The sequence below is a fragment of the Pituophis catenifer genome, unplaced genomic scaffold (genome assembly GCF_029215685.1).
Source record: "Pituophis catenifer annectens isolate HBS135680 unplaced genomic scaffold, rPitCat1.0.hap2 SCAF_1, whole genome shotgun sequence".
In the NCBI taxonomy this organism is placed as follows: Eukaryota; Metazoa; Chordata; class Lepidosauria; order Squamata; family Colubridae; genus Pituophis; species Pituophis catenifer.
In genome coordinates, this window is record NW_027256881.1 from 82,724,948 (window position 1) to 82,738,275 (window position 13,328).

General features: G+C 37.5%; 1 protein-coding gene across 1 annotated transcript in view; it reads right to left on the bottom strand.

Annotated features, from left to right (window-relative positions):
* Nucleotides 1–1,194: 1,194 nt before the first annotated feature.
* UST (uronyl 2-sulfotransferase) overlaps nucleotides 1,195–13,328 on the bottom strand; it is a 106,071-nt gene continuing 93,937 nt past the window's right edge. Inside the window, exons 8-9 of the mRNA XM_070951984.1 lie at nucleotides 2,154–2,436; nucleotides 1,195–1,231 (exon numbers count right to left, since the gene is read on the bottom strand). Coding sequence (XP_070808085.1) covers nucleotides 1,195–1,231; nucleotides 2,154–2,436 — 320 coding nt within the window. The remainder of the gene's footprint in view (nucleotides 1,232–2,153; nucleotides 2,437–13,328) is intronic.

Sequence of the window (13,328 nt, forward strand, 5' to 3'; positions counted from 1 at the left end):
TAACCAACCTAATGTACATATATTCTCTTTATTATTTTCACATATTCCAAGAATTCATCTTTCTCTCTCACAGTGATTTACAAACCAATATGGCACTTTCTAGAAGGTTATCATGGGCTGAAGGCTCTATAACAACAATCACTATTTTTGAAAAAAGAAAAGAAAAAGAAAATGATTCAAATGAATTTCTTTCCTGAGCAACTTAAAATTTGGAATGTGCTGAAAAGTCACAATAAATAAGTAAAAAAAAAAAGAGCAAACTTAAAATGTGCTTTTAAATTATTGAAAGTACATTGTTTCATGACAGTTATACGGCCTGTTCTTTCAGAAATCTTAAAAGCTTATGTGCCAAATAAATTTATGAAGTACCTTTCTGGAAATAGAATAGAAGTCAAGTTGCTTATATAAAAATATACAACATTAACATCTAGCAAATAAATCAACTGGCAGCCCTTGCTTTTAACATTTCAAAGTATTCGTGGCAAAGAATAATATTAAATAGCATGATAAAAAATAGATTCTAGTGAAATTGCAGAGAAAGCAAACATGTTAAGTAACCCAGGATTCTTGTAGCACACACAAATTTTAACTTTTTTAAAAAAACATTCCAGCATGTGAATATTAAATTGCTCCCCAAAAGAAAACAATTCCACAGTGTGTAAACTAATCATTACTCTTTAAATGTAATTTCATAGAAACCACTTAAATATACAATGCAGCATTTTGGTTAATTATTGTTTCGAGTTCCCAGTGTGTTCCTTCAGAGTAGTGCACTGGAACCACCTAGTGAGATTATTCATTCGTGTAAGTGTGCATCCAAAACACAATTTTGTGTGTTCAAATCCTGCTAGTAGCATTGTAAAAAAAACAGAATGCAACAAATATCCATCGGCTCTGAAAAGGGAATTTGTTAACTAATACACAACAAAACAAGAACCAGTATCTTAGATAAACAGAATACGCACCCATCTATTACAACTTAGTTCTTTCAAGTGGTAATTTTTGATTGTCAGTCATAAATGTTGACTATTGCAGCCAGAGTACAATTTGAGGATGCTGTGAAGAGTATCTGCTGCTTATCTACATGCAAGAGTTAGGCTTTGACTTCTTTGAGAGAGAAAAAAGAACTGATGACATCTGAAGGGATCACAGCATATTCATCTTCAATCTTGTTTGTTAGGACATATCAGATTTTCAGAATAGTTGAGGCGATTTCATTATAAATTTCCACCTTCAGAAATAATGTCTTGAAATTAGAACCAATTAATTTTATCAGTAATTTACAATGTTACAGAAATGTAACATCCAATAAAGTTCTTCTTTCCCTTCTTTTATGGATATTTGCTTATTGTCAAAACTACTATGGAAAAAGGAATCTCCTTTAAAATAAAAAATAATATCCCATATTTTCCCCTCCAGCCTAAGTTTAAATTCCATTAATATTATCCTCTTCAGTTTTACTCAACATCAGCACTGTACTGATATTTAATGATACCCACCTTCTCAAATTCCCACACGCTACAGCTCTCCTTGCTGCCAGCCAGTTACTAGCAGCAAGGATCTAATTGGGAATCACTGAAATTGTAGTCCAACATATCTAGAGCATGCTAGTCTGAGGAAAACTCATTATTTAGGTTTCTCCATATTCCTATTTTGACTGTTGGCAACAGCCTGGTTGCCTCTTTTCAAATGGTATTAGTAGCAATGGATAGTTTTGTTATTCCAGGACAACAGCATTCCTTATTCAGGCAATGACAAATCTCTTATATCATGCTATTATTTCAATGTGCTCAAATAAAACTGTAATAGGTTAAATTAAATGCTACATCAGGCAAGCTAGTTTTGTGAAAATTGCAAATGACCAACAAGGTGATATCATCTTGTAAAGTACCATATACAAAAATATTTTACAACATCAATGTTATTTCTAATGAAACAAGAGATGATATATTTAAAAGTATATTCTAACTACAATAATTCTGTGGAGCCAAGGAAACAAATGAACAAAATATTTCAACAAATACACTTTTTCAGAAAGGGGTCTCTCAGTTCAATCTAAGGGAAATGTCTTTTCAAATGCTGCTTTGTATTAACTCACTTTCTTCAGATTGTTATTAGCATTTTTAAACAATTTGGAATCCGTCTTGCATCACCTTTTATAAATATCTTCTAACCACTTTTCATCATCTTGCTCCTCATCTTCTGTTATTGGCTCTTCAGTTTCTAGAGGAGAAGGAATGGCAAATTCCAGCCTAGGAGAAGTGTTACCATTTGAGGATCTTAATCCAAACTTGCGTTTTAGCAGGTGGAACTGCTCTTTGACATAGTAGTAGAATTCATATTCATATCTCATGCGCTGGTACAAGATCTGGATGGATTCTGTTGAAGGGACGGTTTTTTTCACTGTCACAGTTAGGTTGCCAAGCTTCCTATGTTCTGTAAGACATTTACATAAAGAGGAATTTATATCAAGACAATCACTTTCATTATTTTCTGAATTACTAACATGCCCTCTGCTCTAGACATGATCTCTAGAAGGAAATGAGCCTGCAAATATCTCAAAACTGAAACATGGGCTTTATTTTCTTATTATTATATCATTTTTTTAAAAAAATATTTATCATAGTCTAAACAAAACATTACTGCAAGGTTCTGAATAAGAGATGGCATTTAAGATATTCTAACCTAAATAGAATTCAGAGCCAGGACTCCAGAATTTTCATAATGAATAAATCCAAGAGAAAACTAAAAATTTCTCAGAACTCTCAAGTTTTGTCAATGAGATTACAAAGACCAAAAGCAATCAGGGTCAAATAGGATAGACAAACAGACAGTGGACAGACAGAGATGGATGGATGGATGGACAGTGTAAAAAGTTCATCATAACAATTTAAATCCCACAATTTCACTTTCACTGGGAACATATCTTAATCTGGAACCAATTTACAAAACTGATAGTATTTATGATAGAAAAAAGAATTGTTAACTGCCATGTGATTGTATCCTCCTGGAATCCTCTCTGCATTTCTTATCTTCATTCATTTATGTTTTTGACAGCAAGTCAATCACTAAATCCTTTAAATGCAGCCCATTATGTGTATTATTTAATATGAAACAAGCTAGCTGAAAATGGTATGTGCAATCAATTTCCTTTTCCTCAATCCAGGGAAGCCCAATCTATTGTCTTCAAAAAATTTAAAGTAGCCTCTCAAGAGCCTCCAAAGTTTCTTTGAATAGTTTTTTAGGCATGCCTTCAATCAGAATTAACTTGTCCAACCTGTGTCTTAGGAGAAAACTGCTGGTAATTCCCCATTTCTGTAAATCCTATAATGCATGCAGGCATTGATTTTTGATGGCCTACATTATGTAGTACCTTCTCTGTAGAAATCTGGCTGGTCGCTGCAGCTTTAGGGTTCATATTTTAGAAAACAGAGTTACTCCTCAAGGTGGCTTGATTTGATGTTTGAGTTTTTATAGTTTTAAGTTTTGATTTTATTTTTACTATGGGTATTTTAATTAAAGAGTGTCTTGTTTATTGTTGCTTCTAATTACTATAAAGTTCTGAAAATCTGATCAATTATAGCAATTATTTTCGTAACTTAAACAAGCAAACAAAAAGCTAACAGAAGAGGAAAAATATTACAGGAATCCTTGATTTATGACAATTGGGTTTGGAATATTGGTTATAAATTACAGTTGAGGTGGTCATTACAATTGTTTTTATGACAATCATAAAGTGAGCCATCATGGTCAAATGAACCACTTAGTCATTAAACTAATGCAGCGTATGCAATGGGTATTTTGACCATTTTCTGCTAGAAAACTACAAAAGAGGCACACATTGCATTTACATCAGGGGTCCCCAACCTGTGGACTGCAGCCTGGGCACATTCAGAACTAGGCCATGGAAACGGTGGGTGAGTGTGTGTGTGTGTGTGTGTGTGTGTGTGTGTGTGTGTGTGTGTGCGTGTGCATGCGAAACTGCATTTGTGAAAGCAGTACACGCACATGAAACCATCCCCTTCCCCTCTGCCACCTCCACCAGCGCCGGTCCACCGAGCTGAAAAGGTTAGAGACTGCTGGTTTACATGACTGTGGTATGCTGAAATTGGTTGTAAATACAAGCTGGTTGCCAAGCTCCAAAATGCGGTCATATGACTGTGTTGAGGATGTTGATACAGTGCAACATTTTATGATAGTCAGCAATGCTTTACAGGCCATAAAACACTCTTCAAGGTCATTGTAACTTCAACTGGTCAATAAGTGACTGGTCATTAAGTGAGGACACCCTAAGAAACAAATGGGGAGAAATTATTTTAATCAACTAAATTAAAATTGTCTTTATTTTTTTTTTTGTGCTGTCCCTGTCCAGTTTTTGAGTATGACTCCTTGCACAAAGCCTTCTGCATTCCTACCTTAAATCCAAGACTATGACTCAACAGTTTTGGGACATTATGTTTATATTACAGATAACAAGAAATTTTTTTGTGGGATGGCAAAATGAAGGATTCAACCTTTCAAACCTCATTTCCTCCAGCACTAAATCCTTGCAAGCTGCCTCTGCACAGAGAGAGAAATATTAGGAATGTATCACCCTCTGTATCATCCTTTGAAGGACATGCTATGTTGCAGTCTTAGTCACTGCTATAGTTTTTTAAATATCAGCTGCTGAAGCAACACTTACCCGGAACTATTATATGAAAGATGGATTTCCATCTTTTTTTCCTGACCATATGTGTATTGGAACTGGGGAACTGGCATTGACAGTGTCTGCACTGAAAGGAAAGTAATCTACTGGCTAGTTATCTGAGACTGGTGGTGCAGTGGACTAAGTGCTGTTAAAGTAGCACTTAGTTGCCAGCTGCCTGCAATTACTGCAAGTTCAAATCTCACCAGGCTCAAGGTTGACTCAGCCTTCCATCCTTTCGAGGTAGGTAAAATGAGGACCCGGATTGTGGGGGCAATAGGCTGACTTTATATAAAAAAGAACACCGCTTAAGGGGGGTGGGTGGCGAAAGCCCTACTAAGCAGGTATATGCAAAAGTATGAAGGCTATTACTTAATGCATTGTAAGCCACCCTGAGTCTCCGGAGAAGGGCGGCATATAAATCGAACTAATAAATAAAATAAATAAATAGACTCTACTTGACCCTTTGATTTGTCTCTAGATGGTGCTGCTGTTATTATTTTGGATCTTCTTTTCTTTACCCCAGACTCTCTTTATCTCCATTTGTGACACTGGCTGGGCATCCCAGTCAATCCCAATGGTTGCAATTGACAAATTATGCCTTGTACCAGCAACTATTTACAAGAGTTCCTGCTGGTTCATGAGCTTGTACATGCCATCTTACTGTATTCCCATATCAGATTCTATTACTTCCCCTACAGGTAGTCCTCGACTTTACTTAGTGACTGTTCAAAATTACAATGGCACTGAAAAAAGTGACTTATGACCATTTTTCACACTTACGAGCATTGCAGCATCCCCATGGTACAATACTACCTGTACAATATAGGTTGGATCTGATTCTGACAGAGGTTCCAGTGGTACCATGTTTCCCCAAAAATAAGATCCTGTGTTATATTTTTTTGAACCCTGAAATAAGTGCTTGGCCTTATTGCCATGAGCTCAAAAGCCCAATTGGGTTTATTATCAGGGGATGTCTTATTTTGGGGGAAACAGGGTAGTAAAAGATTAACATTGTGCCAGTCATTGTTCTAATAAGATTGCCTGATCCACATCCACATTATGTTTAAAACCATGCAGTGGAAAAACATGTGAATATATCATCTAGTTTGCCTCATAGGAAAATAAGTGGAGTGAATTACTATCAAATACTCTGGCTATTCATCTATTGCTCTTTCTAGGAAGTAGAAACAACTATGAAAAGCAAAAATCAAAAGCAGCGGTTGAAGGGGTTAGGAGTAGGGGGCACCGTTTTGCGGTGGTTCTCTTCCTTCCTCTCCGGCCGCTCGCAGTTTGTGTTGGCAGGGGGGCAGAGGTCGACCTCGAGGCATCTCGCATGGGGAGTGCCACAAGGGTCGGTCCTCTCGCCTCTTCTGTTCAATATTTATGTGAAGCCGCTGGGTGAGATCATCCGTGGTTTTGGGGTGAAGTGTCACCTGTACGCTGATGCTACTCAGCTGTACATCTCCACCCCAGACAACCCGAAAGATGCCCTTGATGTGATGTCTCGCTGCCTAGAGGCCGTGCGGGTCTGGATGAGCAGGAACAGGCTCAGACTCAACCCATCCAAGACCGAGTGGCTGTGGCTGCCGGCATCCCGATATAGTCAGCAGGTGCCATCGCTGACTATTGGGGGTGAATCTTTGCCCCCCACAGAGAGGACTCGCAATCTGGGTGTCCTCCTGGATGCACGGCTGTCTTTAGAAGAGCATATGACGGCCGTGGCCAGGGGGGCCTTTTATCAGGTTCGCCTGATCCGCCAGTTGCAGCCCTTTCTGGACTGGGATGCCTTGCGCACAGTCACTCATGCCCTTGTCACCTCCCGGCTGGACTATTGTAATGCTCTCTACATGGGGCTCCCCTTGAAAAGCACTCGGAGGCTCCAGCTGGTCCAGAATGCGGCCGCGCGGTTGGTTATGGGCGCAACTCGTCGTGCCCGCGTGACGCCCCTCCTGCGCGAGCTGCACTGGCTCCCAGTGGTCTTCCGGGTGTGATTCAAGGTGTTGGTTACCACCTTTAAAGCGCTCCATGGCATAGGACCCGGGTACCTTCGAGACCGTCTTCTGCCACCAATAGCCTCCCACTGACCAGTCCGTTCCCACAGAGAGGGTCTCCTCAGGGTGCCATCAGCCAAGTTATGTCGGCTGGCGACACCCAGGAGGAGGGCCTTCTCTGTGGGAGCCCCAGCCCTGTGGAATGAACTGCCCCCGGAAATACGTAAGATCTCCGACCTCCGGGTGTTCCGCTGCGCACTGAAGACCCTGTTGTTCTGCCAGGCAGGGCTGTGAATAGAATAATTTTAAATTGGGGTATTTTAATTTTAGGGTTTTAAATCGGCCAAATCTATGTAATTATTTTAATTTTTAATTATTGTTGTGTCTTGTGTTTTTAAATTGGCTGTACACCGCCCTGAGTCCTTCGGGAGAAGGACGGTATAGAAATAAAATTATTATTATTATTATTATTATTATTATTATTATTATTATTATTATTATTGTTGTTGTTGTTGTTGTTGTTGTTGTTGTTGTTGTTATTGTTGTTGAAAAACTGGCCACCCCATTACAATAACATCCTCATCCTCCATCACGATTGACGTTAACTTGCCATTAGAGATTTGATCTTAATTAACCAAATTACTACCTCTATCATGGTGCTAATCTCTACCTTCTCGTTTTAAATATACAACCTTGTATTTTCTTTAAACAACTCTTTTAATAAAAATCCGAAGTAACTCTCAAACCTGTTTCTTGAACTTACCAACCCAACTCATCTATGAAATGCACATAATGAAAAAAAAAAAAGAAAAAGAAAAAGAAAAGAGATGCTTGTTTGGCTCCATGCCAGACCAAACATACTAAAAACGCTATGTAAACTCAGCTGCTTCGGTTGAAGACAGGAGACCCATATTTTATGACCTTCTAGACAGGTTGCCATATGTAGGGCAGCAAACTGCAAGCCATTTATTTTAGAAACTTTATTTTGTCTTACACTATCTCCCTTGGCTTTTTATTACTTAAGTGAACCAAAGCCCAGTTTGCAAGTTAGATAAAATCCATGCTGAAAATAAGATAGGGGGTGGGGCGGATAAGAAAACAGTCACAAATATTTGCCATCAACTGTGAAGCAAAACCCCAAATTTCTTTTTATCTATCTAAAAGCAATGGAAAACCAAAAGTAATGCTTTGCTATATATTATGTATATTTTTCTAAAAGGGCTTTAAAAAAAAAAGGTCAAAGTACTTACAGCTGTATGAACCAGTAATTGTACAAAAGTATATCTCTAGCTATTTTCTATAATAAAATAATCACATACAATAGATGTTGTACAATATATGACACTGCGCTATTAAGATAGTGCTGAGATAATAGATCGCACATATTTATTACTCTTACAGCCTGAATCTGTGAAAGAATGGGAAATCCCAGAGGCAATGTTTTGATACAGAGTTCTCAATGTTTATAGTAGCTTTACTCTAAAGACTGGCAATTGTCCAAGAAACTTGTGGAGCCAGATTCTCTCTTCAAACGTAACAACATAGCTGAATATATTAAATATGTTTATTTTAGCCGATGTTCCTTCATGTTCTCTTAATATTTCAAGGCTGGAAGTTCTCTTTTTGGTTAAACAGTTCTCATGTTCAGGTTTGATAACTGCTTTGTCTTCTTAAAAGAAACTATCAAGGAATTATGAAGGTATTCTTTCCTCTTCATCACAAATATAAATTTAAATAGCACTGCATCCGTAATCCATTTCAATCTGTTGTTTAATTAAACGGGGGGGGGGGGGAGAGGATGATCTTCTATTGGCTGGGGAATGCAAATTATGTTAAGATCCGAGATGGCGCAGTGGTTAGAGTGCAGTACTGCAGGCTACTTCAGCTGACTGCTAGCTGCAGTTCGGCAGGTCAAATCTCACTGGCTCAAGGTTGACTCAGCCTTCCATCTTTCCGAGGTGGGTAAAATGAAGACCCAGATTGTTGGGGGCAATATGCTGACTCTGTAAAACCACTTAGAGAGGGCTGCAATTCATATATTGGGAAAGCTGCAGGATCCCTCAATGGGGAGGTGATTTCACTTGGCAGCAATAAGGTGCTTTTTTTGCCCAGTTTTGGGAATTAGTAGGGGAAAACTCTAGGAGGCAAAGTGTTTCTCTTTTTACCCTTGAAGCTGCCCCTCATATGCACTGCAAAATCATGCCATGGAAATCGATGGCAAATAGCTAAATTTCGGGTACATGAATTTGGAACCTTATAGGGACACTTTAAAAGAAGAAAGGGAGGTGAGCTGTCTTTCAGAGACTTCTCACTGTGAGTTCCATCTTTTTTGGGAAAATATTAAATGGGCTATTTGAACTGAATATGGATTGTACACGGCACTGAGATTTGAGGAGTAATGAGTCGCTTTTAACAATTCCAAAATGAAATATGGAGGAAGTCAGCTGATGGTTCTTTTTCAACTTTTGCTTTTACTTAATATTTAAAGCCCATATTTTTTAAAAAATCAATTTTTACTTAAAAGCAATTTTATTAATAGATGGAAGGAAAGATGATGAGAAAACTAAACGTATTTATCTGGCTGGGAGTTCAAGCAACTCATTCTTAGATAGTAGATAGACCTTAGATAAGATTTAGACAGCAAGAAGAATTCTTTGTATTTTTTTTTAAAGGTTGACATATAAAATTATTATGTGGGTAGAAAATCATCAGCTTCAACATTTCTTCAGCCTGGAAAGTGGGCTTAATGGCCAACAGGAAAAAGCTTGGCCTCCAAAGCTGCTTTGTGAAGAACAGGCAAGGGCTGGGTCAGTGAGGATGAGGCAAGGGTGGGGCCTCTCCAGCCAGACCTTTTGCTTAGTGTTATGGCACCAAGCCAATACAGGATAAGTAAAAGGGTACCCCATTCATGACAGTCTTCTGTTTTATTTCAAAACTGCTCTGATTACAAATACCATTAATCATTTATGAAAATAAAATACTAAAAGTAGACGTTCCCATTTCCCCTTCCTCTTGAGTTTGAATACTTCACAGCACTTAATATGTAAGGAGTCTGATTAAAAAACTGAGGATGTTTGACATTAAAAAAAAGGGGGGGGGATGAGAGAATATCGAAACGAGAATAAAACACCCTCTCTAGAAAACTCCATTTGAGACATGGAGACTGACTGTTCTGATTAACAGCCAGAGAATTAGAATCAAAGCCATCCTCAATCCAGCCTTGAAGGAACAGAGAGCCCACTGTCAAGAAATTAAGCTTGCTTCAGAAGTAAACAAAGTGATAAAGAGGAGAAAGAGATACTAACGTTTTCTTCTGACAACAACACAATTTTCCTCACAGGTTTGCTATGTCTCTTGGAAAGGGAATAATTGGATCTACTCTCTTCCCGACTAGAACAATACAGGAAATAAAAGAGGGTTTGAAAAACATTATTGATGGCGTTCTTAAGAGTTCTTAAACATCTCCAATGCCTGCATCCAAGATGAACATTTTTTTAAAATAGAAAGGAAGTTGAGATTAAATTTACTTTTGTATTTTTATAGGCAACATTTTAATGTTTTGCCCAATTGTACTAGACAGACCTTTTTTTAAAAGGCATACATCTCTGCAGTATATGCCATCTTGTTACTCTCACTTACTCATTCCCCAAGTACAATTATAAAAATAATTTGTAGCACTTGTAAGCTATGAATTTCTTTCCACAATAGATAGCTCTCTTTCTTCACTTGAAACCTGTGGGTTAAAATGTTCTCCAGTTCTCCAGAATGGCTACTGCAAAAGCCTCCTTACTGGTAAGCAATTGGCATTCCATCACTCCTATTATCCATCACCAATATTATGAACTCTTCCTTACTACAGTCTTAAGCTACTCCTGTGCATGAACTGGCTAGAAATGAAGCTTACTTAAGAAATCCCTTTACAAGTATCAACTCCTTCCTCTGCCTTAAACATTATTATCCCCTGGTGCTCTGCTGGTCAGTTCTTACTGTGGTCTCTAATTGGTGGATTTGTGGCTAGGTGGCTAAGACGCTGAGCTTGTCAATCAGGAAGATCGGCAGTTCGGCGGTTCGAATCCCTAGTATAGGTCTCCTGTATGAGCAGGGGGTTGGACTAGATGACCTCCAAAGTCCCTTCCAACTCTGTTACTGTTTACATCTCCCACCCACACTAGAAAAACAAGTAACATTCCTTCTCCTTTCCATGAGTATGTTTTTTCCGAATATGTGATTTCTATTGGTCAGCCTTTTATACGACTTTCTCTCATGTATGATTTCTTCCCATCAGGTATATCAACTAGTATAGTGAAATATCTAGATCAAACTAGATCAGACCAGAACTCTTGTCAATTTTACCTTTTTAAAAAAAACATAAGATTTGGAAGACTGAAGATAGTTCTGTGAAAACTGAAGTGACAAGACTTCACAGGTTTGTTTATAGATAAGAAATGGATTATGGGAAGATCATTTGTTGCGCTTGAAGAGAAGGTGGTAAGTTGCTAAAGATGTTTATACAGTATTTGTGATGAAGGGAAAAGTAATTTCTTTATATATATTTCTTTTTCTCTACTATATTTTTTCTTTCTTTTCAATTTCTCTATTTTTTTCTTTTCTACACCTTCTATTTTTTCTTTTGTTTTTTAGTTTGTACTAGTTTTGGCTGTTAAAATTGTGACCTTTGATAAAATAACTATTGATTTTGGAGAATGGATTTTATGATTCTGGAGAAATGTCTGTTCTGGATGGAGTTAGTCTTCCATGGATCAGGTTTGTAATTGGGTGGTTAACGTCACGTGGCTTCTTGAATATAGCACTGATGTGGGACATTCATCTAGCCTTGGTGCTAAAGAAAGAAGTAAACTAAATTCCTACCTATTTGGAAGGCACAAAACTGATTTTGATGGCTCATGAGTTGATAACCAAGGCACAATAACTGTAATGCATTCTTTATGGAACGGCCCTTAAAATGATCTGGAAATTGCAGCTGACCCAGAATGCATTAACACAAGTGGTGAATGGCATTTTCCATAAGCTTTATATAGAAACAACTTCATTGATTGTTGGTAACTTTCTGAGAAAAATTCAAGGCAAACACAACACTATATTAAGACCTGCAATTAAGTTTTACTGCTACAAATTGAAGAGACTTGGCTATTGTCTGCTTTTCACAGAATAAATAACAAACTTCCAATTAAAATATCTCAACTAAAATTATTATATGGTTGCTGAATGTCTACACTGCTCCTGACCGAGTCAAACTGTATGAGCCCAGCATGAGTAGTGTAAAGAGAAGCATAAATCCAAACCTAGAAGAAAAAGGAACCTTCAAATCACTGGCTGAACAATATTTGCACTGTTAATATATTAAGAAAAATCCTCCACAGTAGCTTGATGGAGTTCATATACAATTATCATTCAAACAGACTGGAAGATTAGATGTTATTGCCACCTACTGGACATTAGACTAACAATTAATTCAAATAACCAATTCAATATTGTCTTTTTCCCTTCCTGATGCTTCTAAGTACTTATGTTGTTTTTATTCTTCCATGTAATGTTATTCCTTTTTAACAAAAATTTAAGCTTTCATCACCAGTTTATTTCATAAGGTGGGAAATAGACAAGTCAAAAATGAGTTCTGCTAGCATTTGGAACAAAATAATTTGTTTAATTTCCTGCAGTGGAGTTGAAGTACTCAGTTGCTTATGGTTGAATTTTAACTTTATCCTTTCTTGCTTCTGGAAATTTTCTTTTCTCCATAAACAAAAACATGTATTTTATTCAATATAGATTACTAAAATTCAATTCTGCAGTAAATTACTTTTTATTTAGATATTGTCCTACAGGGAGCACCCCATTCTGTGGGATGCATCACCTTCCACTTTAACATGGATGGCAAGACACAATAAATGCAGACATGGAAATTGCCCGGTTGGGCCTGGATGCTGTGTTTGAGCATGCAAGATGGCATTCATTGATCCGAAAAGTGGGCCCTGCACCTGAGGGAATAATGCTGGAAGAAGATGGTGATGATGATTTGAATACTGGAAGGCTGTTTTGCTTTGTGGAATAATGAGACAACATGAGAAAGAGATTAAAAACATTAAAGGTCAAATAATCAAAAGGAAGACGGTACATTAGAAAAGTAGTAATAAATACTTCTAGGAGAATCCAGTTTTTAAAAAGGAAATGGGTTTTAAGCTTTCAGAATGTATTAAGCTTGGTTGATATACTGAAGCCTGAGAAATGCCTAGCTATTCACTTTTGCCAGATGAAATTTAAAACTATTCCAAAACCATAAACTTGTTTTTTCCCCTCTCCAACGCATAGCTCTGAATGGCCAAACAATGGAACAATTCAAAATCTTTAAATATTTGAGCATACTTTTTCATAGTTTCATCAAATGCAGAATATATCCAAAATGTACAAAAATCAGTAGCAGCCGTACAATACAAACTTTTTACATTGCCAGAGGCCACAGCACATTCCAGCAGCACTAATGTTATATGTGTCTGAGCATGTATATAAACAAAAAGAGTCAATTGAAATCCTTAAGGACTATATTTCAAATAGCCCCATATGTATCTAATAGTGTACAGCAGAAGGAGACAGGTCTGACTAAAGTGGAAAAGGGTGCATGGGACTGTATT